The sequence below is a fragment of the Lepidochelys olivacea genome (genome assembly GCF_965140295.1).
Source record: "Lepidochelys olivacea isolate rLepOli2 genome assembly, chromosome: 6".
NCBI lineage: Eukaryota > Metazoa > Chordata > Testudines > Cheloniidae > Lepidochelys > Lepidochelys olivacea.
The window spans coordinates 95,893,735-95,915,793 of record NC_140416.1 but is presented as its reverse complement, the minus strand read 5'-3'; the positions used below and the strand labels follow the sequence as shown (position 1 = coordinate 95,915,793).

At 41.8% G+C, this 22,059-nt stretch overlaps 1 protein-coding gene and 1 long non-coding RNA gene across 2 annotated transcripts in view; one reads left to right on the top strand and one right to left on the bottom strand.

Annotated features, from left to right (window-relative positions):
• The window catches only part of EML5 (EMAP like 5), a 288,831-nt gene that overhangs the window by 231,410 nt on the left and 35,362 nt on the right, over nucleotides 1-22,059 (top strand). The window contains exons 29-30 of the mRNA XM_084632418.1: nucleotides 19,981-20,059; nucleotides 21,499-21,628. Of these exons, the coding sequence (XP_084488544.1) occupies nucleotides 19,981-20,059; nucleotides 21,499-21,628 (209 nt within the window). The remainder of the gene's footprint in view (nucleotides 1-19,980; nucleotides 20,060-21,498; nucleotides 21,629-22,059) is intronic.
• The window catches only part of LOC311522872, a 33,669-nt gene continuing 12,994 nt past the window's right edge, over nucleotides 1,385-22,059 (bottom strand). The window contains exons 2-3 of the long non-coding RNA XR_014712199.1: nucleotides 2,507-2,593; nucleotides 1,385-1,658 (exon numbers count right to left, since the gene is read on the bottom strand). This is a non-coding gene — a long non-coding RNA (uncharacterized lncRNA). The remainder of the gene's footprint in view (nucleotides 1,659-2,506; nucleotides 2,594-22,059) is intronic.

Below are 22,059 nucleotides of genomic sequence, written 5' to 3'. Positions count from 1 at the left end.
AGGCTCAGGGTTTTCAGCTGCCCGCCTCCTACAGCTCTCTCCCTCGGCAATCTTTGACAGCACAGTGCCGAGAACTGTCACAGTGCCGAGAGCACAAGCAGAGACCGCAGCACCACCGTTTGATCTTGCAGCGCCGCTTTCTCACCCACTGCAGCCAACGTTCCCGGCACCAAGCTGCCTCTTGTCACCTGCCTGCCCAACAGTGCCCACATCTGGGGCACCTACTCCTGAGGCACAATATGCACCCCCAGTGCAACCTTCAGTGCAGCAGATGCCTCCTCAGACCCTGCCTGCACCAACGGCAGCAGCACCGTCTCCACTTCATTCAACCCTCACTCTCTCCTGCCTTATCATTCGGCACCTGGAGTCACTGCATCACCTCAGTTTTTACTTCCAGGGGTCTTAAGAATGTCACGTGCCCCTCAATCTCCACTACTCGGCACCGATATATCACCGGGATCTTCAGCACCCTATCTGCATTACTCCCCTACTGCTCCAAGCCTCTCAAGTGGAGAGGAGGAGGCGAAAGAGGACAATAACCACATATTTTCCTCACAGTATTCCTCCCAGGTTCGATTACCTACAAGTGGGAGATGCACTAAACCACGATCCTCCTATCTTAGTGCCACCTATGCCTGGATGGGACCACCTACGCCTTTTCCTGGGCAATGGCCACACTGGGGTCCATGGAACTACACCACAACACAGTCGGATGTTCACCGTGCCACCTGTAGAAAAGCTGTCAGGCCCTCCCCAATGCTTTCTTACACTGATAAGCAGATAAGACCTGAAGTAGCCTCTCCACCTGCACGGGACATCGCTCCCCATCCTAAAGTGATACCACCATAGGAGGCCCCCACCACCTCCCACTACTTATGAGTTCATTCACTTTCAGGAATTATTTAAAAGAATAGCCAATGAGCTCAAGATTACCCTGGAGGAGGTACCAGAAACCCACCACGAACTCACTGACATATTACAAGCTACCACCTGATCCAAAATAGCCTTACCAATTAATGGGGCCATCATGGAATCAGCTAAAAATATCTGGCAGACCCCGGCCACGATAATCGCCACTAGCAAGAGACTGGACCGCAAGTATTTTGTCCCGTCGAAGGGTTCTGTGTTTCTATTTACTCACCCATCACCCAGTTTGCTGGTGGTCAAGGTGGCCAACCAGAAAAATAAGCACCAGCCTTTCCGATTTACCCCATCTGACAAGGAGAACAAGAGACTGGACTCCTTTGAGCACAAAGTGTATTCATTTTCCACTTTGTAATTTCGAGTAGAGAATTATGTGGCGCTCTTTGCAAAATATGACCACACAAGTTATGCTAAAGTAATGCAATTTATTGATGATGTGTTGGAAGACAAATGACGACAATTCAAAGCGGTGGTGTCCAAGGGCCAATTGATCTCCTACACAGCTTTTTAGACCACCCTCAATGCTGCAGATGCAGCCACCAGATCCACAGCCACGGCCATTGTCATACGGCATGCCTCATGGTTTACTACTTCCTCCTTTCCCAAGGAGATACAGGGCACTGTCGAAGATCTCCCCTTCGATGGGGACAAGTTCTTCGCCTCTACGACCAATGAGGTCCTCCATTCCATGAAAAAATCACGTGCCACACTGAGATCTTTAGGCATTCCGCCACCTGCCACAAAAAAGAGGCAGTACAAGTATCAGCCATACCAACGGCCATGCTACCATGCTTTTGTGCAAAATCAACATTTCAGACAATATGATACGCAGCAACAACAGCGCCATAGACCCAGAACCCAACAATGTCGACCTCCACAAAAGATGGCAACCCACCCTCCTAACTCAAACGAACAAATTTGAAGCCTTGGTCGAGGGTATAGAAAACCTCCCACCCTTTTCAGCGCCTATTTCAACCATCCATTTTTTTGGACACCATCTATGCCCGTTCCTTGCCAATTGGGAAGCCATCACTATGGACAGATGGGTCCTGGAAACTCAGATTGGGTTATGCCATCTCCTTCCTCTCCGTCCCCCTCCACCCACCCTCCCACCCCGTCCCTCTTCAGGGTCCCCTCTCATGAACATTTGCTCCGTTAAGAGGTACAACACCTCATACAACTAGGAGCGATAGAGCGGGTACCAGCTCAACACAGAGGGAACGGGTTTTACTCCCACTACTTCTTGATAGAAAAGAAAAACGGTGGATGGTGCCCTATGCTCGACCTTCGATGTCTAAACAAGTTTGTCAAGAAACAGAAATTCCAGATGGTTACTTTGCCAACAATAATTCCGATGCTGCAGCAGGGAGATTGGTTTTCAACCCTCGACCTCCAAGACGCATATTTCCATGTCACTATCCACCCTGCCCATCGACATTTTCTGAGATTTGCCATGGGAGTGAAACACTATCAATATAGGGTCCTGCCCTTTGGCCTTTCCACCGCCCCACATGTCTTCTCAAAAGTACTAGCAGTCGTAATAGCACGTCTCAGAAAGAAAGGGGTCCTAATTTTTCCTTACCTGGACGATTGTCTCCTTAAGTCCCCCACTTACTTGGAGGCGATCCGAGCAACTTCTTCAACCGTGCACTGCTTCTACACCCTGGGTCTGCAAAATAAACAGAAACAAATCTACCTTACGACCTACCCAAAAAATAGACTTCTTCGGGTCACACCTCAATTCCACCACAGGTCTTGCCTCTCTTCCCCAGGACAGATTCCACACAATGGACACCCTCATTATACAGATACATGCCAGCCTGCACGTTACAGTCCGAGATTCCCTGCAGCTGTTAGGACACATGGCCGCTTCCACATTCGTGGTCCCAAATGGCCACCTGTACATGCAATGCCTTCAGAGGTGGCTAGGCACAGTATACAAACCAAATATCCACAGATTAAACAAATTGCTAACTATGCCTCCGAAAGTCAAGGATTCACTCCTGTGGTGGACCTCTCCTGTCAACCTCTGTGCCGGGATTCCCTTCTGACAAGAACCCCTTTCACTGACCATCCCTCACAAGATAGGGAGCACACGTGGGCCACCTCACCACTCAGGGCCTCTGGTCCTCTACGGAAACCAAGCTTCACATAAATCTACTAGAGCTCAGAGCCATATGCAATGCCTGCCTCCATTTCCTTCCCATTATCCAAAACTGCAGAATTCGGATCATGACCGACAACATCACATGCATGTTTTATGTGAACAGACAGTGTGGAGCCTGGTCCCATTCCTCTGCATAGAGGCGGTAAAACTATGGAACTGGTGCCTTCAACACAATATCCATATCTCCGCCTCATACCTGCCCGGTTCTCAGAACACCACCGCAGATGAGCTCAGTTGATCCTTCCCCATACAGCACGAGTGGGAACTCAACGACGCTGTTCTATCCACCATTTTCCAGATGTGAAGATATCCCCAACTGGATCTATTTGCCATGGCAATAAACAACTTTCAGCTCCAGAGCCAGCCTGGGAAAACACTCTCGAGGAGACGCCTTCATGCTCCCATGGACTGACTTTCTCATGTATGCGTTTCCACCAATACCTCTGCTGAACAGAATAATACAAAAGATAAGAACAGACAAATCCAACATCATTCTAATAGCCCCATCGTGGCCCAGACAACCATGGTATCTCTTCCTCATGTGGATTTTGGTCAAGCCACAGATTCCCCTTCCCCCCCATCAGCAACCTCCTATCTCAACGCAGGGACCAGCTATTTCACCCCGCCGTACGACGACTCCACCTGAGGGCCTGGTTAATCAATGGTTCTCTAATGAGGAGTTAACATGTTCTGAACAAGTGCGGACAGTCCTACTACACAGCAGGACACGCCCAACGCGCACTACTTACCTACATAAATGGAAGAGGGTCACATCTTGGTGTACTGCCAAACAGATCTCCCCAGTTTCCACCCCACTCCCACTGATACTGGATTACCTGCTAGACATTAAAACATCAAGTCTCTCCATGAGTTGCCTATAGGTCCACCTCGCAGCAATCACCACATTTCACCATAAGATCGACAACACTACGGTCTTTGCCCATCCAGTAACCAAAAGGTTCCTGAAGGGCATCCAAACATTATATCCAGACATAAAACTTCCTGCTGTGCCCTGGACCCTCCACCTAGTCCTCAAGGCCCTGATGGATAAACCCTTTGAGCCAATGGCTACCTGCTCCCTTCTCCACCTATCCATGAAGACCGTCTCCTGATAGCAATCACATCTGCCAGATGAGTAGGAGAAATGGGAGCACTTACGGCGGAACCTCTGTATGCCATGTTCTTCCATGATAAGGTCACACTCTGCACACACCCAAAGTTACTGCCTAAGATACACTTTTCCTGTCACCTCAATGAGCCAATACACCTACCAACATTTTCCCCAAAACCTCATGCTAATGCTTTTGAAACAGCAATGCACACTCTTTATGTGTGCAGAGCACTATCCTTTTACCTGGATAGAACAAAACCGTTTAGGAAAACCCCCAAACTTTTTGTCTCTACCACTCAGGGATCACAGGGGAAAAGCTATCTCTACCCAGAGACTCTCCAAATGGATTGCAGACTGCATACGTCTCTGTTACCAACTGAAGCAAATACAACCCCCTACATCAATTAGGACACACTCTACTAGAGCTGTCTCCACTTCCATTGCCCTTCTCCGTAATGTTCCGGTTTCTGACATATACAAGGCAGCTACCAGGGCATCGAACCTCACCTTCGTCAATCATTACATTGTCATGCACGCTGCAGCATCTGACACCAAGATGGGTAGAGCTGTCTTGTCAGCAGCCTTCTTTCTGATCCGAAGTCCCAACCATCCTAAGGGATAGAATCATAGAATATCAGGGTTGGAAGGGACCTCAGGAGGTCATCTAGTCCAACCCCCTGCTCAAAAGCAGGACCCATACCCAATTAAATCATCCCAGCCAAGGCTTTGTCAAGCCTGACCTTAAAACTTCTAAGGAAGGAGATTCCACCACCTCCCTAGGCAACGCATTCCAGTTGTTCACCTCCCTCCTAGTGAAAAAGTTTTTCCTAATATCCAATCTAAACCTCCCCCACTGCAACTTGAGACCATTACTCCTTGTCCTGTCCTCTTCCACCACTGAGAATAGTCTAGAACCATACTGCTTTTCAGTCACCTGAAGTAGAGCACCCCCAGGGACATCCCTCTCAAAGAAGAGGAGGTTACTCACCCTGTGCAGTAACTGACGTTCTTCTAGATGAATGTCCCTGTGGGTGCTCTACTACCCACCCTCCTCCCCTCTACTTCGGATTCTGGAACGCACTCTGTTGTAGAGAAGGAACTGAGGAGCCCGGGCTGTGCACCTGCTATTCAAACACAGATAGCTTGTGAGGCAGGCACTGCACATGCGCAGCCTGTAGGGGTACTGCTATAGAAATCTCCAATCGAAGGTGCTGGGACGCACCTTGACCTGAAGTGGAGCACTCACAGGGACACTCCTCTCAAAGAACATCAGTTACTCCACAGGGTGAGTAACCTCCTCTTACCTACCTCTCATAATAATTGTTCTTCGAGATGTATTGCTCATGTCCATTCCAAGACCCAACCTCCTACCCCTCTGTCGGAGTGAACCGGCAAGAAGGAACTGAAGAGGGGGGAGGGATAGCTCAGTGGTTTGAGCATTGGCCTGCTAAACCCAGGGTTGTGAGTTCAATCCTTGAGGGGGTCATTTGGGATCTGGGGCAAAAATTGGGTCTTGGTCCTGCTTTGAGCAGGAGGTTGGACTAGATGACCTCCTGAGGTCCCTTCCAACCCTGATATTCTATGATTCTATGAAGAGGCGGCAGGTCAGCAGGGCCTTTTATGGGGTGCCATAAAGATGCAACTCCAAGGGGCACCTGATCCGTCCCAATGGGTACCAGTAGGGGAAAAACCTTCTAGCAACTGTGCATACAGCATGTACACACCTACTTGGAATGGACATGAGCAACACATCTTGAAGAACAACAGTTACGAGAGGTAGATAACCATTTTTTGATGTGAAAATAGGGAAATACCTTGGGAAGGAAAAGAAAAATTACTTACTGTCGTAACTGTGGTTCTCTAAGCTTTCCCATAGAGAGAGTACCCTGTTAGGAGATGCATGGCTCCCGCCCATGAGCTTGGAATTATCTAAAAATCAGTTCCATTAATGCTACTTCTTCCTCCCTCTCTCTCTTGCATAGAGTTTTGATGTTATAAAAGGTGGAGGGGCCCCAATCACTATTCAACTCCTTCTACTAATTCAGGAATCTCTTTAGAGGCTCCAAAGAACTCCAGAAGATAGATGGGAAGTATGGTTCCACATGGGCAATCATCTGAGGGTTGTTATAGTATGTAACTGTTTTTTCTTTGTGAATTGCTCATATGGATCCCTACTCTTGGGAAATTATCAAGATATAGAGACCTTAAAGGAGATGGGTGTAACATAGTGCTTTGGGTGCACAAGCATGTTCCCATGCCTGGTTTCAAGGCTCTGACCTGCAGCAGAATCAAGTTACCAAGGGTAATATGGTGGCAGCCCAGAGGTGGAAGAAGCACGTTCTGACAGAGAAGAGACTCAGGGTCAAAGAAAAGATATAGGAAAGGCGTCTGCATAAGTGAGACAGAAGACACTTGCCAGGGAGCAAGAGACGAAGCCTCATCAGGAAAAGAGCTGGATTTGAGAAGGAACCATACAGCCTGGGGAAGAGGTCTGGAAGATATGATTTGACATTGAACTGTTATGTGATGTTAATAAATTAGACTCCAAAAAGGGGGTGTTACTTGGAGCATGAGTTCATATGCATTTATTGATGAGCCCAAGAAGGGGGAAACTGAGGCAACAGATACTTCACTGTGCAAGGTAGGCTGATCCTAGCACTGTGGGTTTGAGGTGTATTAGTTAAAGATGATGACAAGATTGTTCTCTCAAATTGGGATTGACATGTCAAAACCAAGTTGAAGGAATGATGATGAAAAAATAGAGTTCCAGCAACAGCCCTGAGTATTTCAGTGATGGATACAGTGCAAAGACATGTCATAGAAGCTGCCTTAGACTTAGTTGAGTGTCCTCTGATATCTCCATGTGGCTGAATATCTGTCATGTCATAACAGTGTTGTATACCTAATCTGATCCATCTGGACAGCCTGGAAACCAAGATGGGTTGAACCTGGTCTTATTACATGCCTCAAAAGTCAGGGGAACTTGCAGATAATTTTGGCTTATATATATAATAACTTAAGGCCTTCTGGACATCTCAAATATGGATCCTTATCTCCCTGGATGTGCATAAGACCAGAGGAGGGTGAAAATGCACAGGTTTCTGTCCCAGTTGAAATGGAAATCAAAGATCACTTTACACAGGAAGTTGGAGTGAAGATACAGGAGCACCTTATTCTTATTGAACACAGTGCAGGGAGCATCAACCTTGTATCTTCCTAAATAAGGGATCATGGTGTGGCTATAATCAATGCCCTTTTCACAGACAGATGGCACACAGAACAGTTTGACAAGGTTCAAACAGCACTTTATGAAAACAAGATTGAGATACTGTGGTACATCTGATTCATGTGCCAGAGAAAATACTTGGAAAACATTTTCAGAAATGTGTTACTGTATGATGAGCAGATTGCCAACCCACACATGAGTGTAGAAATCTGAGGTGGCAGCCATGTGGACTCCGGTAGATAAAGAAGTACTGAGTATTCAAAGAGAAAAATGACAGAGGACCATCTCAAATCTACTCCCTGTTGATCTGTCCAGATTTGGAACTATTGTACCACTACACTGGGTAAATGTGTCTAGTTGAAGCCTTCTTGGTTTACAATAGGATCTTTTGGACCTCAGAAAAATACTCTCTTGACTTGGGCTCCTATCAGTCCAGAAGCCAAGCTGTCAGCCTGCGGAGAATTTTAATCTGGATGGAGAATCTTGCCCCAATCCTGAGACAGAAATCTAGTAGACTGTGGTGTCAAGTTCCAGAGGATTTGAGAACCAAAACTTCCAGGCTTGGGCCAGGATTATCCACAGCATTTTGCTTTCATCCCATCTGACTTTCTTAATTAACTTCTGGATCAACAGAATCAGGGGAAAATCATAAAGGAATGCCTGATTCCAGTCCAGGAGAAGAGTGCCTGTCAATGATGCTGGGTCATACCTGCTCCTGGAATATATCCAGATGTATTTGGCACTCTAGTGATAGAGATCTAGCTGTGACTTGCCCCTCTAACAGAACAAACAATGAAGCATTGAGTCTGTTGATTAGAAACTCTACTCAAGAACTTTTAGAAATTGAATTGGGAGAGGGGCTGAAATGTTCACATTGTAAAGAAACAATGCAAAAACAGATATTCTGAAAACCAGAGCCTTGCTGACCTGAGGCTTAAGTTGGGAGGAGAGGGAAAATGGAAAGGAGTTGAATGCATTTTTTCAACTTTATTTTCCTTTAGCAGGTTAATAACCCTCTTTGCTTTACTTCTATTTCATCTGCAAGGAGTGATAACTGAGCTAGCATCTTTGCCAAACAGCTTGAACATTCTTATAACAAAAGCAAGTCAGAGCAGAAAGATTATAGTTGCTATCCAGAGTGGAAAATGTGCATATTCATAGTGCAGTTATTGAACAGTAACCAGAGCAAACCCAAGCACTCTGGTTGTAGGGTTCTGTTTCATGTATTCATTATTGAGAAAAATCATACAACCATATAAAATACATATTCCTATTCTCTGACAAATTAACAGGCTTTATCATTAGTAACCTATCAGCATGCTGAGGATAACTAGGAAACATTACTGTACAATTTATCATTGACTGTACCACATGCCTGCAGTTTGGTGAGCTGAGACAATTGCATTCCAGTATAATCTAATATCTTTTGTTGTGTAACTTTGTACAGGTGTTACATCTGCTTTTATTAGTGACTTGAATCTATCCTATCTGTCTCCTTATTTAGAGAAATTACCAGTGTCAAGTCATTTTTTAGATTGAATGATTCAGATGTTGTACTTATCAACTCTGTTAAATGCTTATCATACATCAGAGGTCCTCACTTCTCTCTACACCCACGTACACACACATTTCCTCTTCTTGCTTATATTGGGAGTTATTCTTACGGGATCACATTCACGCTCCACTGGTTGTGCAGAACTTTAAGTTAAGTCAGTGGGAGTTTTGTGCAAAAATCTGTGGTTGTGTATGACCCATGGAGAGGTGAATAAACCCCTTATTATAGACACAATTTCTCTTCTGCTCTTTAAAAAAAGCACTTTAAAAAGTTGATTTTCTTTCTTCCCTTCAAATATTTTGCTGAGAGCCAAACTTGTATAAGTAATTATTCTCTCTTTCTTATGTGCTGCTGAAAAGAGGTTCCAGGTAATGCTTTTATTTTGCTAAGATGTCTAGTCCATATTTTACCATCACCTCTCATTACCATTAAAAACCCATATGTTATTTTGGAGTCTAATAGGATGCTGTGCTTTACCTAGCAACCTTCAAAATACCATTATGCTGCTTATCAGTTCTTAAATTACATATATAGCATCAGCTATAGTTCTATTCAATATATTCTACATTATATTTAGGGATGTATTTACCAATAAAATTGTCCACATGTTCATTAAATTTGTGAAATTTTAAAAATACTAAATTAGTGTGAAATAAGAGGAGGTAGGAATGGAGTTCATTACAGTTCTTAGTGGGCAGCTATCTATGTTATAAAAAAACAAAACACCATAACTTGCACTCCTTTAGCATTTTTTGGCAGTCTCAGTAGAGAGATCAAGGAAAAAATGGTCATAGAGACTGAATTTGCCATGTCAGTCTAGCACCCTTTATAAGCATTGAATCCACTGTTTAACCAGTATTAAAATAAAAATGTTAAATACTAGATAACTAACAATTCTACAGTTGTGCACACAAAATTGGCACTTGTCTCTGTGCATACAAGGCTTAGTATGAGTGCCCAGTTTGACTGCTTATTGTCAGCAGGCAAGATTTTAAAAAATACCTCAGGGTGCTATTAACTTTTAATGGAAATTAGACACTTAAATTGCTTAGGTGGTTTTGAAAATCCCAACCAGAATAAATGTAAACAAAAAAAAATGTCTTCAATCTCTTTAAGTTCATAAACTATTTGGAGCTCATTTTTCCCTGGGTGTGGTTCAACCTGTACAGAGGGCCAGCACCACTGGAGTCCTTCAATGTAGGAAGTGGTGTCATTCAGCACAAGGGTGAATTTCTTCATCTGTCCATACAGCTGCATTTACTCTCTGAAAAATGTGATTAAAATATCTACATTTTAACACAGAAACAAAGATACCACCACTGGCATTTCAGCCTCGTTTACCACTAAACTCAAAACTAAAAGATTTGTTGGCATCTTCCACTGGTAGAGAAGGGAGATATGGAAGGAAATGCACATCAGAAAAGACCATACTTTGATCTGTTAATAGCTTTAAAATGAAACCTAGGGAGAGACAAATTGTAACATTGTGCAGAACTATATGTGCATACCAGCATCAATAATGTTGAAATCACATCAAGTGGGATGAAAGGAGATTAATTGTTCTTAAACTATGTATAGTATAAATACATTTATTTCATTTCTATACTCTTTTAACAAAGAATACTAAAATATAGATGTGTGGTAACAGTGACTAATTTTCATGCATAAAACAAATTACCTATGTGAACGGGTCTGTTCCCCTTTGATACAGGGACTTAATTCCTGTATTAACTCCCTTACATGTGTTCAAAGAGCAAATTAACCTATAAAAGCTTCCCATGCCTCTCCCACTTTTTGTACGCACAGTTTTTGAGCATGCAGCCATATTCCTCATGCAAATGCATGTCCGCTATATATTGCATGTGCAAATAGTGACACAGTTGCACACCAAATGAAAAATCAGCCTGGAAAAACTGTGGGGTTTTTTTAGATTTGCATCCTTAGGACAGTGTTTTGAAAATGTACTCCCATGTTCTGTACCATGCCTGGCATATGCCTGCTTCCGAATGCCGAGATTGTTACCCTGAAACATATTTGAATGAAAAATATGTACATATACCTTTACTCTTATCTTGTACTCAGCTTCCACTGCTGTGAAACAATATAGTGCATTTAAAGGTTTTTTTAGATTGGTTTACAATTATATTGTTTGAATATCTTGAAAGACAGACAGTTAAGCACAAACTAATCAAGTTTAACACTATTCTTGAGACCAAAAGTCATTTATTTTGCATACTGTATGCTATAGTATAGTAGCATACAAATTCAAATAGGCCAATCAGTTGTTTGGCTAAGGAGTTATATATTGTACTTAAATACTAGATGGTCTTCTCAAATTGTTTTATAATTGAAAACTGTGATACATTTCTCTCTTCTCCCATTCTACAACAGTGGATTAAGGGACAGACAACATTTTATGATGCCACCTACTGGAAGGAGGCAAAAAGTTCTGAAACCCCACACATAACTACATAAGCTTGAGCCAGAACTTTCTCCCTTTAATTTTCTTTGTCTTCTGTACTGGGAAACATAGAGGCTTCAACTCTGCGCTCCTGCTGTCTCCTTTCTTCTGCCCTTTTCCTCTCATTCTCTCTTTCTCTGTCTTTCAGGGACACAAAAGAAGAAAGGAGACAAAGAAGGGAAAGAAACTTGATTGTTCTTCTTCAAACCCAAGGGAGGGTGGAAGGCAGGGCACCAGGCTCTGTGGCTGATCACTCCCTGGGGGCGGGGTGATCTCAACTGGGGTTGGCAATCCAACCAGACATTGTAAATATCAGTTTTACGGGGTGGCCAGAGGGCACAGACTTTCCCTCCTCAATCTCTAAGAGGCTTCCTTGATTGAAGCACCCATACGCCTATCATGCTGCCTCCCTGCCTTACTGGTATCAGGACTCTGCCTCAGCTTGCAGCTCTGCTCCACAGCTTATGCAGTTCATCATCCTCTTCTCTGCCTCCACAAGGCCCAGGGACTCCTATACCTGGGGTCTTCAAGCCAATCCCACTTCTGGTAAGTCTTGCTTTGGCAGGTATTTCTTCCACCTCTCCTCCCTTGTTGGACCCCCCACTGCTCTCCTTGTGCTTCCCATCCCCAGGATTTTCCTCTTTCACCTGCTGTTCCTGCAGGAATTTCTGCTGCTCCAACTTCAGCCTCCTTAGCCCTCTTTGGAGCCTCTCCCTGTCCATCTGGCACTCCCTCAGCCCCAGATGGTTCTGACATCTCCTTTGTTCCCTGTGCAAACAGCACAATTCTCTCCTCTCAGGGGTCTGATGCCAGGGGGCCTGCTCATTCTCCACACTGGAGACCAACTTCTCTAGCGTCCTGCCTGCTCATTGAGCTGTTCTCTTTAGCAGCATGTACAGCTGTTCAGCAGTTCTCTGGTTCAGTCTCTCCAGTGTCCATGGGGATCTAGTCCTGAGGCTTCTCCACCTGTCCTGGCCCTGGTAAGCCACACTCTGGCAGATTCATATCTTTCATATTCTGCTTCAGTTAAAGCCTTGGTGAAAATCTGTGCTGGCTGTAAACTCCAGGTTATTCCCTGTATCTGGTGTAAGTATTGAGCTGGTGACTGGAGGATCCAGCCCCTGAGTTTCATATCACTACACTCAGGAATTCAAACCCCAGATCATGCTCTTTCAGCATGAGAGTGAAACTGACTACTTCGCAATTTATGGTATGTGGGTCTTTCTGTTGAGAGGTAAAACCAAGACCCTAGCTACTTATAAAAAGTGTTTGTTGAGCACCCCCACTCCCAATCCTTCAGCTCTGCAGTCTCTGCCTCCCCTTACCAGGCTGTAAGTGCAGAAACCAGAACTTTGTGTCTCCATCTTTGGGGAGGGGTTTATCTCCTCTCCCTTGTTTCCCAGTCGCAGGTTTTCCTTCCATTTTTCTGCTGTTGCCCCGGGAGCCTATGCAGTTCATAGGTTCCATAGAAACTTGGTCTTTCTCTCAGTCTCTGGCTGGGATTCATCTCTTTTCTCTCACTGATTTTCTTTGGATGCACACTTTTTCTCACAGGTGCTCTGAATGGCCTGGCTGTTACATCATTCCTCTTAGTTTCTGTGTCTGTGGTCTCCCTTATTGCACCACACATCAGGACCCCTTACCTGTTACCTTTCAGTCTCTGCTAATTGTGTGTTGCACCAGCCTCACAAAGAATAGACTGTACAGCCACACTCTCATACTAGCTCCCTTCTGTACAGACAGTACCTCTTCCTGTAAGATTGCCTGTCTCTGCCCTCCTTGTTTCTAACTTAAGTCCAGTTTAGAAGCACCATGATCCCTCTTCACACTACTTAGCAGCTTGTCATGAGAAATATAACTCTGAGTTCTGATCCTACAAGGTTATTACTGCGCAGAGGGAATAGATATAATTCCCTTGAAAGGGAGATCATATTTGAACCAGCTTCTTGCTCAGAATCCCCCAGATCCTTCATTTCTAGGCTGCTGGGGACCTTCAATGTGTATTTTCCACAGTCAGAATGTGGAATATATATCTTGGGAGAATATTTGAACTTGTGCCTCAGTAATGAGGTTCCACTTGTCATATATCTTATTGTTCCTAAGTTCTCCTCCTTAGTATTAAGTAGGACAAGTATAGAGCATTGTACAGCTGCCTGCTTTTATCTGTGGCATATCCTTTTGTAGCCTTGGGGAAGTCCATATAATAATATTTTGTGCTTTCTGAGGTTCTAAGAGAACTTGGTAATGTTAATGAGTTAGGATACACAACACAACTGTGAAGTAGAGATGTCTTGTTTCCATCAAGAGAGAGGGAGACTGAGGCACTGAAAGGTAATGCGACTCCAGGATCTCTGTTGTAATAGATCTATCTGTCCCTCAGAGGAATTTTGGCTAGGAATTCTGCTCCTGGTTATTTCTTATGCACAAAAACTATGAAGGGTTCCGGTCCTTCCTTGTTTTATGGCTGTTAAATAACAGCAGAGATTCTGGATGGAAACTTCCAGGTCAGTTCTATAGTCACTTCCCAAGTGACCATCTCTGCTTGATAGCAGTTCAGAGCCCATATCTGCATATTCATATCTTTTCAGCTCATTGGAGTCTTCTACCTTTCACCCTCAGAAACAGTCACTTCCTGTGTTTAGCACCCTGCCATTTGTACTTTTTTCAGCTTCCAAATCTTGCTGGTACTGGATGCCAACTTCCCTGGGACAAATTCCACCTAACCCCCTTCCAGTAAGTTGTTCATCTGGGTGTAGTCCTAAATAGCTATCTGTGGAAGGCTCTCATGTCCTATTAAAGGCTTCAGTCCTTACTGAACATGCTGTTGCCAATCAGAGCATCTCCCCTTCCTCAGTTAGGAGCATCCATGGGATACTAGGCTTGCTTTGTAGCCTGTGTGGACTTAGTTCTGTAGATGTGACTGAATCTTTGGCCTTGGCCCATGTGGCACTCCCTTTCTTCCCTGTGCTGATTCATCCTTCTTTGAATTGGTGATTTTCTCCATCAATCCTTTCTTTCCTCCATCCGTCCCCTACCTCTTTATCACCATTGACATGTGTCTCTTGGGTTGGGATGGTGCATCTGGGCAAACCATCAGCCCATGATCCTGGTCTGGGGGGTATTCTGGGTGGAGTAGAAGGCTCCTAGAACTCTGGGCCTCCTGCCTTACTCTCCTAATTTGGTAGGTTCTAGTCCTGATTTCCCACATCTTTGTCTGCTGTAACAATCAAACAGCAGTGGCTTCTGCCAACTGCTAAGGAAGTGCTTGCAATACAGCCCCTAGTTTTGGAAGTGATGCCTCTAAGAACCCTTCTTCTGTCCTTGAAACCACTATATCTGGAGGTCCATAACAACAGCCTTCTAGGCAGACTTAATTACAAACTGTTCTGGGAAAATGGAACCTTGCTTCCCTGGACTTTTGATGCCATTTTCCAGAGTGAAGAGTGCCTCACCTTGGACTGGTTTATCTTGATGTCTGTCAGTCATTTCTAATTCAGTTCTCTTATCCCAGTCCCTCACCGTTTTTGTGATGCCTCGCATAGAGTTGAAGAGTTGTATTGAGATGCTGCTTCCTCTGCTACTCAAGGTACTGAGGAAAGCCAGGCAGGATGAAACAGTTGTAATTGTTGACCTGGTCCCTTCATGACTCTGTGCTCTGCAACCACTTCCACCTTAGGCTGACTGCATTTAAGTTGAAGGGAGCCACTTCTGAAAAGAAGGTTTCTCTGCTGACATGGCACTGTCTGGAGGGTGGAAAAGGTGCTTCTTTTTCTTACTCTTAGGTCTGAAAAGTCTTCCTGGCCTGGTTTGACATCAGAGGGCTATCCTGTTTCCTACTTTTCTTGCTCCAGGATCTTTGGGATTTTTTCTATTGGTACTCAAGTAAGATCTCAAACCAGTGATTAATCCTGTGATCCTTCAGTAAAACTTGCTCCTCATCTTGCAAGCTCTGATTCAACCCTCATTTGGGCCTTAAGGCAGACTTCTTTTCTTTAAAATGGTGTTCCTTATTGCAGTGATCTCAGCTAGATGTACAAGTTGATCTCTCTATCTCTCTCTCTCTCATATTTGCCCGTTCTTACCAGAAAGATTTTTTCAGCCTTCCTTTGTTCCCAAGATGGAATTCCCTATGAAGAAAAATCAGCCATTATTCTTCTTGCTCCCTCCAAATCCAGTATTGCATCCCAGCCCCTATGAGAAGAAGTTTCATTTGTTGAACATTTCAAAAACGAAATTCTCATTCTCATGAGTTTAGAAAGCCAAAACAACTGCTACTCTGTTTTGAGGGTTGTAACAAGGGAAAGGCTGCATCTGAAGTCACTTTTGTTAGGTAGGTCCAAGCCTGCATTCTCACAGATTATGCCCGGACTGGCAGCCTTGTCCTGAGTTTGTCAGATGACATTTGGCAAGGGAAGTCTTCACGTCTTGGTCAGTGATTGCTGGAGCAGTCATTTCCCAAGTGTATGATGTGGCAACGTGGTTGTCTCTATTCCTTTTTTTATGTCGCTATTAGCTAGGCCTCTCTGCTTCTCAGATGGTCTCTTTTGGACAAAGGGTCCTGCTAGCAGAACAATATGGTAGCCCCGCTTCCTGGGTTTACTACTTGCTACATTTCTGTCATTCTATCCACTGATGTAGGATTGGAGAAGACAGGCATATAACAACAGAAAATTACTTAACAGCAATTCTGTTTATCGGAGTCTTCTGTTCTCTCTCCCTGCATCCCTCCATTCTCTGCTCTGGTGCTTGTTTATCATCTCTCTCACTGGTTTGTATACTGTGTCCTTTTCTATGGCTGTGGAAGTTTTTTTAACTGGTGGGAGCATTTTCTGGCTAAAGCTGTGTGGTCAGGTATGGGGTTTCAAAACTCTTTGCATCCCTGCTTCCAGTAGGTGGCACCATAATGCGTCTGTCCTTTAATCCAACATGATAGGATGGTAGACAAGGTTACTACAACTAACAAGAATTGCTGGTAAGTAGTCTTCTAATTTACAGAACTCTGACATCATTCATACTTATCCTTTTTAAAAGAAGAAAGGTACTTTTATTCTGATGATAGAATAGTCAGCCATATTCATTTTATCTAAGCAAACAGGAAAGTAGATTAATGATATTTAGTTTATAATACATCTTTAAGGTGTGGCATTGAAATGAATGAACTTATTTATATGTAATCCGTAATTACTAATAAATATCTGTACAAGTGCCCAGAAGGTTATGGAGATATCAAAGGAAACACAGTACCTTAATTATAATTCCAGTGAATAATCTGCAGGTAGTAAAATCTTGATTAAGTACTCTCAGTATCATTTATCATACTGGTTTTAAGATGTCAATTCTTTCCATTCATATAGTGAATGCAGTTCTTACCCCTGAAATAATATAGTATTGTGCTATCAAACTTGTTTTCAATTTCATTTTTAATCACCTCTCTTCTTCAGGGACTCTTGATCACATAAAGTAAAGAATTGGGTGTAAAGCTGGATAACATTTTACTATCTCACTTCAGAGATTTTTAGGACTAGAAGTTACTAAATATCAACTAATGTTTTTCAGACATGTACAGCCAATAAATCTGAAATGGATAATATTTTAGAGGTCAGTGTAGCTATTTCCAGAATAATAATGTTAGTTAACTATTTACAACTGAAAACTAAGGCTGTTTTATTTAAAAAAAAAAAAAAAAAAGAAGGCATTGACATGCGATCTTTTCGATTAAAAGAGTTGTACAGGTTGTCTGATTTTTTTCAGCAGATATAATTGGAGCTGGGCTGTTTGGAAGCAGCTGACTAAACAACTAAGGATGGGATCTGTGTTCCTATATAATTTAGATGCTTTTGAAAATCCCACCCTAAATGACTATTTCTCTGACAGGAATTTAGTGGCAATATAATTTGTATCTTTAACAATGTAATATTTCCAATGGTTTTATTTATGTTGTATATTTTAAATATATTTACATCTTGTTTGATTTATATGTTTTCATAATATTCCAATAAACAAATAATATAATCCATTATACATCCTAGATGAGACACATGTTTGGGGTTTGGTCAAAGGCATAGTTCTGAAGGGTCTAATGTGGACCTGGAGAGACATCTATTTTGCATGCAAGATATTGATTGCTTTTGTGCCTAAATGGAAATTGTACATCTATGAAAAGAGTGTAGAACAAAAGTGATTAAAATTTTTTTTTCTCACAGTAAAACATTGATTTATCCCTGAAAAAGCATAAATTTGTTAAAGAATATCTGTTATTTTGTGAAGATGAATTATATCCCAGCACTAACATGTGTAAAATGGGTAAAAATTGCATGAATTGTCAGGGACTTTTGTGGTTTAATTGGATAGTAAAATAAAAAATACAGCAGTCTTGTGTAATATGCGTTATCATATTTAGTGATTATATTATTGTATTAGTGTTGTAAATATATAAGGTACTTTACAAATATCAGGTGAAAGTGTTCATTATCAGAGAGCTTGCCATGTACAAAACAGTAAGACAACAGCAATATAATTTTTTAAAATAATACAACAGAGAAAGAATTAACATGAATTAAAGAAAAACCCAAATATGGGAGAGAAGGAGAGAGAAGAGTGAAACTTCACAGCAATCTTCCAAGCCTGGGAAAGTAAAGTATAGGTATCATCACCAGTAGAGAAGGGAGGACATGGAAAGGGGTTAGGAAAGTTGGGAAGTTTAATTTGAATATATTAAGTACAAGCGCAGGAGGAGATGTTTGAGGAAAGTTGGAGATGCAAGAATGTCAGAGGGTTGGAGGTTAGGGATAGATAGGTAGATTTGGGAGCTATTAGTATAGAAATAATAGCTGAAATTAGGGAACTAGATAAAGGTTTTGAAAATTTATAGAAAAGGAAGGAACTGCCAACAAAAACCTTGTGGACTGATGGCACCTTGTGCAAAGTCTAAGAGGTGATTGAGGGGGGATACTGACCCAGCCTGCCTCTGTCTCTTTATCCCTGCACTCAGAAGTTGGGAGGCTCCTGCTCCATATCATGGCCACAGAGAGAAACATAGGACACTGGGGCCACAGTGCTAGGTCCAAGGGGGTGTGGTCAACAGCTGTCCCCCTCCCTCCTCTGTCCCCACCATCAGCTCACAGTAGCAAGAGATTCTAATGCTGCTGATGCCTTTAAGGAAGAAAAAATACTGTATTATGAGTTTCTGAGAGTAAAAACTGTAATAGCTTTCCAGCCACCAACCTTCCCAACAGAGTTGAAGATACATATTTGCATTCCTTAATCTTTTTCTAGCTTTCACTTGAAAAACAAGCTGGTAGAAAAACTAGTATGTTCCATGCCCCAATCAGTGGGCACCTTTTGTGATCTGTATCCTAGATAGGATTGCTGCCTGCAAAATACTCAAATTACAAGTTTCCTGCCAGTCATGTTCTGCGGGCATTGTCTCCAAGAGTTATGATCTATTGCAGCTTTTCCTTTCAACGACAAGGAATGATGGATAACTAACTCTTACAAACTCAGCTGAGTTAAATAATTTAGACTTCACAAAGACTTGTTAAATCCCCAATTTTGAATGAATACTACTTTTTCTGATAGTTTAGTTTAAAAGATTTTTTTTAACAACTGAACATTTTATCTAGAATCAGCTACTATTGCTCTTGCAAATTTGCTAGCAATACTTACATAAATTTGGTCAATAAAATATATTTATTTTCCTGAGTTTTTAAATACATGTTTTATTGTCCTTTGTGACTGAAACCATATATATTGTCTACAATATATAAATATTACAAATATTTAAAAAGATAAGCAAACAAATTTTGATCAAATTATTATTTTCCTAGTGAAATGATGGAAGCACATTGCTTGAACAACTTAAAACTAGACTAACCAGAACACTAGAACATATACTGTAAGGATATAAAAGCAAACATGCATTTGCAAGGAGATGGGCTGGATGTTAATAGGTCTTTTCTATCTCTAATTTCTATTTATTCAATCAAGAACTGACCTGAACTGTATCAGAGGTGCCCAGGGCTCAGCAGAGACTTTTACAGTTGTAGGAAGAGATGTGGGTATCTAGGGTCTATTGAAGGAATGTAGGAAAGGAGGTGGGGAGATAACTGGGGTCTGTTTGAAGTTGTGGGAAAGGGTGGGACAACCTTAAATGAGTTTAGATAGTTCAGGCAAGCCTCTAAACTTTTGTGGGTCATCCAACAATAATTATTGCATTGAAAGGGAAGTACATGGAGAAAGAATATGCTGTTAGAAGTTAAGAATGTTTGGCTCATTCTTATTGGAAAATAAGACTTTGAATTGACCTAATAGATACTTTCAGAATTGTCAAAAACTTATCAAGTTGATCAATATAAATTGTGACACTTCTGCAATCAGAGACGGCTATTCTTTTCACAGTGGTCTTTTTTCTTTATGACAATTTAAGCAACATAGTGATTTAACAGTTTTCCCTATCCAGATAACAGATTAGACTATACTCTTCTAGTACAGAATAGGTGACAGACAGCCTTTTCTTATTCACAGTTCTCTATTTCAGACCACCAGTTAGTAGGGCACTGCCACAGCCTGAAAAACTTCAGACAAATAACGTTGGCAAAAAAAAGAGACCCATAGAGGTAAGGAAAACCACAGACATCTTTTTTTCTATTTTAACATTCCCTTAATCCCATTTTTTTAACTATTTTGTCCAAAAAATGATTTGCTTATCAATAAAGTGAATGGTTGTATATGGTAAAGTTAGTATAAAGAGAGAAATAGTTAATAGCGTGTATGTATACAACAGCAAATTTCTTTTTTGGGGAGGGAATCCTTTAGGATCTTTTATCTTTCATTTTTCTTTTGATCCCTGAAAGGTCCATTGTCACCCCACCCCACAAATGTATCTGAGCCACAGCTTTCTTCAGAGTCTATCAGTTACAGAAACAGCACATTCAGCCTATGTGGTATGGAGTCCCTCTTGGGTGAGTGTAGGGTATCAGTATAATATCACACTTGGCCAGAACTCTGATTTTTCCATGTGGCCATGCATTGTATTACCAGTAGGTTACTAAACCAGATAAACAAATTACCTTTAATTCTGAAATTTATTCAGAGGAATGCAGTAAATTTATCTCTCCCCTTTATGCATGAAATACCCTCCCTGAACCCATCTGTAAATTCACCTGAACTCTTCACTACCATCTTCTCCTTTAAAACTCAAATTCAAAATAAATCTCTTCTGAAGCTTGTAAGTAATGGCCAATTAATGATGCTTTTAGGGTTAGGTAGCATTAGACCCCAATCCTGCAGTTAGATCTGATTGTAGGATTTGGGGCCTTAATTAATATTTTCTCTCTCTTTCTCTCCCCCCCCCCCAGTGCATATGACTTTTGTTTTTTTTTAAATTCTATGTTTGACTGTACCCCATCCCTTCACCTTTTCAGATGTGACTTGTTTGCTTAAATTGTAAGTGCTTTAAATTTGGGAGTGTGTCTTCATCTGTGTCATTGTCAAGCACAGTAGGACCCTGATCATCATTAGGCATCCGAATGCTATTGTAATATAAATATTAAATAATTTTCTCACCATATTAGAAATATAGATTATTAATTAATATTAAAGAAAATATTTGGCATACTATGTAGTATTTTGCCATGACTCTTTGGGAATTTTTAGGCATGAATTTCAGCATTCCAATTCCCCTAGTCCTCCAAGCTCAACATCAGGTAGACTATGGGAATATGAAGCTGGTGAAGAATACTATTCATACTTGTGTCCTAGCATCTTGTATATCAAGAGTTACATTATTTTTGCCGGATGAGGCTGTGTATACTATCTTTTGTGAAAAATTTGTTTCCATTAACATCCATCAAAAGGTATAGCATGAGATACGGGGAAAATATGATATACTGGTGTAGTAGGCAGCAGATTAGTCTCAGATGTTTTTGGCCATCATTAAAAATTCATTTTTCCTGTGAATATAGGCAAGTACACATGTTTAAAAAATAAAGCACTAGGAAATCTTTATTCATAAGAAGTTTTAAAGTATTTAATAGACTTAAATCTGTTTTCTTAGGATCTAGTGTTGGAGCTGGTATTTGGATACCGAGGCAAGGACTGCAGGAACAATGTTCACTATCTGAATGATGGGGCTGATATAATTTATCATACTGCATCTGTTGGGATTCTGTATAACGTGGCAACAGGTAGGAAAAACTACTTCGGAAAATTTCTCTGCTCATGTGTACAGGCAACACCCATGTGATAACCAGTATACTTAAAATCTTAGTGCTGTCTGGAAAAATTGCAAAATAATGATTTACGGAAGAAAATCTAGCTAAAATGCTATCAGAGAGTGTGTGATCTGTATTATTCATGCTATGTAGTAAAAAAAAAAGATCTGAATAAATCCCTGTGAGGATAATATTTGGAGGGAGGTATAAGAATCCAGTTATTTCAATACCAATTTTCGTAACTCAGTAGTACTCCCTCTCCATGTACCAGCATCATGTGTGTTCAAAAAGTAATTGTCTTCACATTCTCAGCTGACAGCAATATACTGCCAAAGAATCTGTAATTTAGGAGGTGTTGCAGTTTTGTCACTGTGATGCTGTGAGACATATCACAGTGTTCTGTT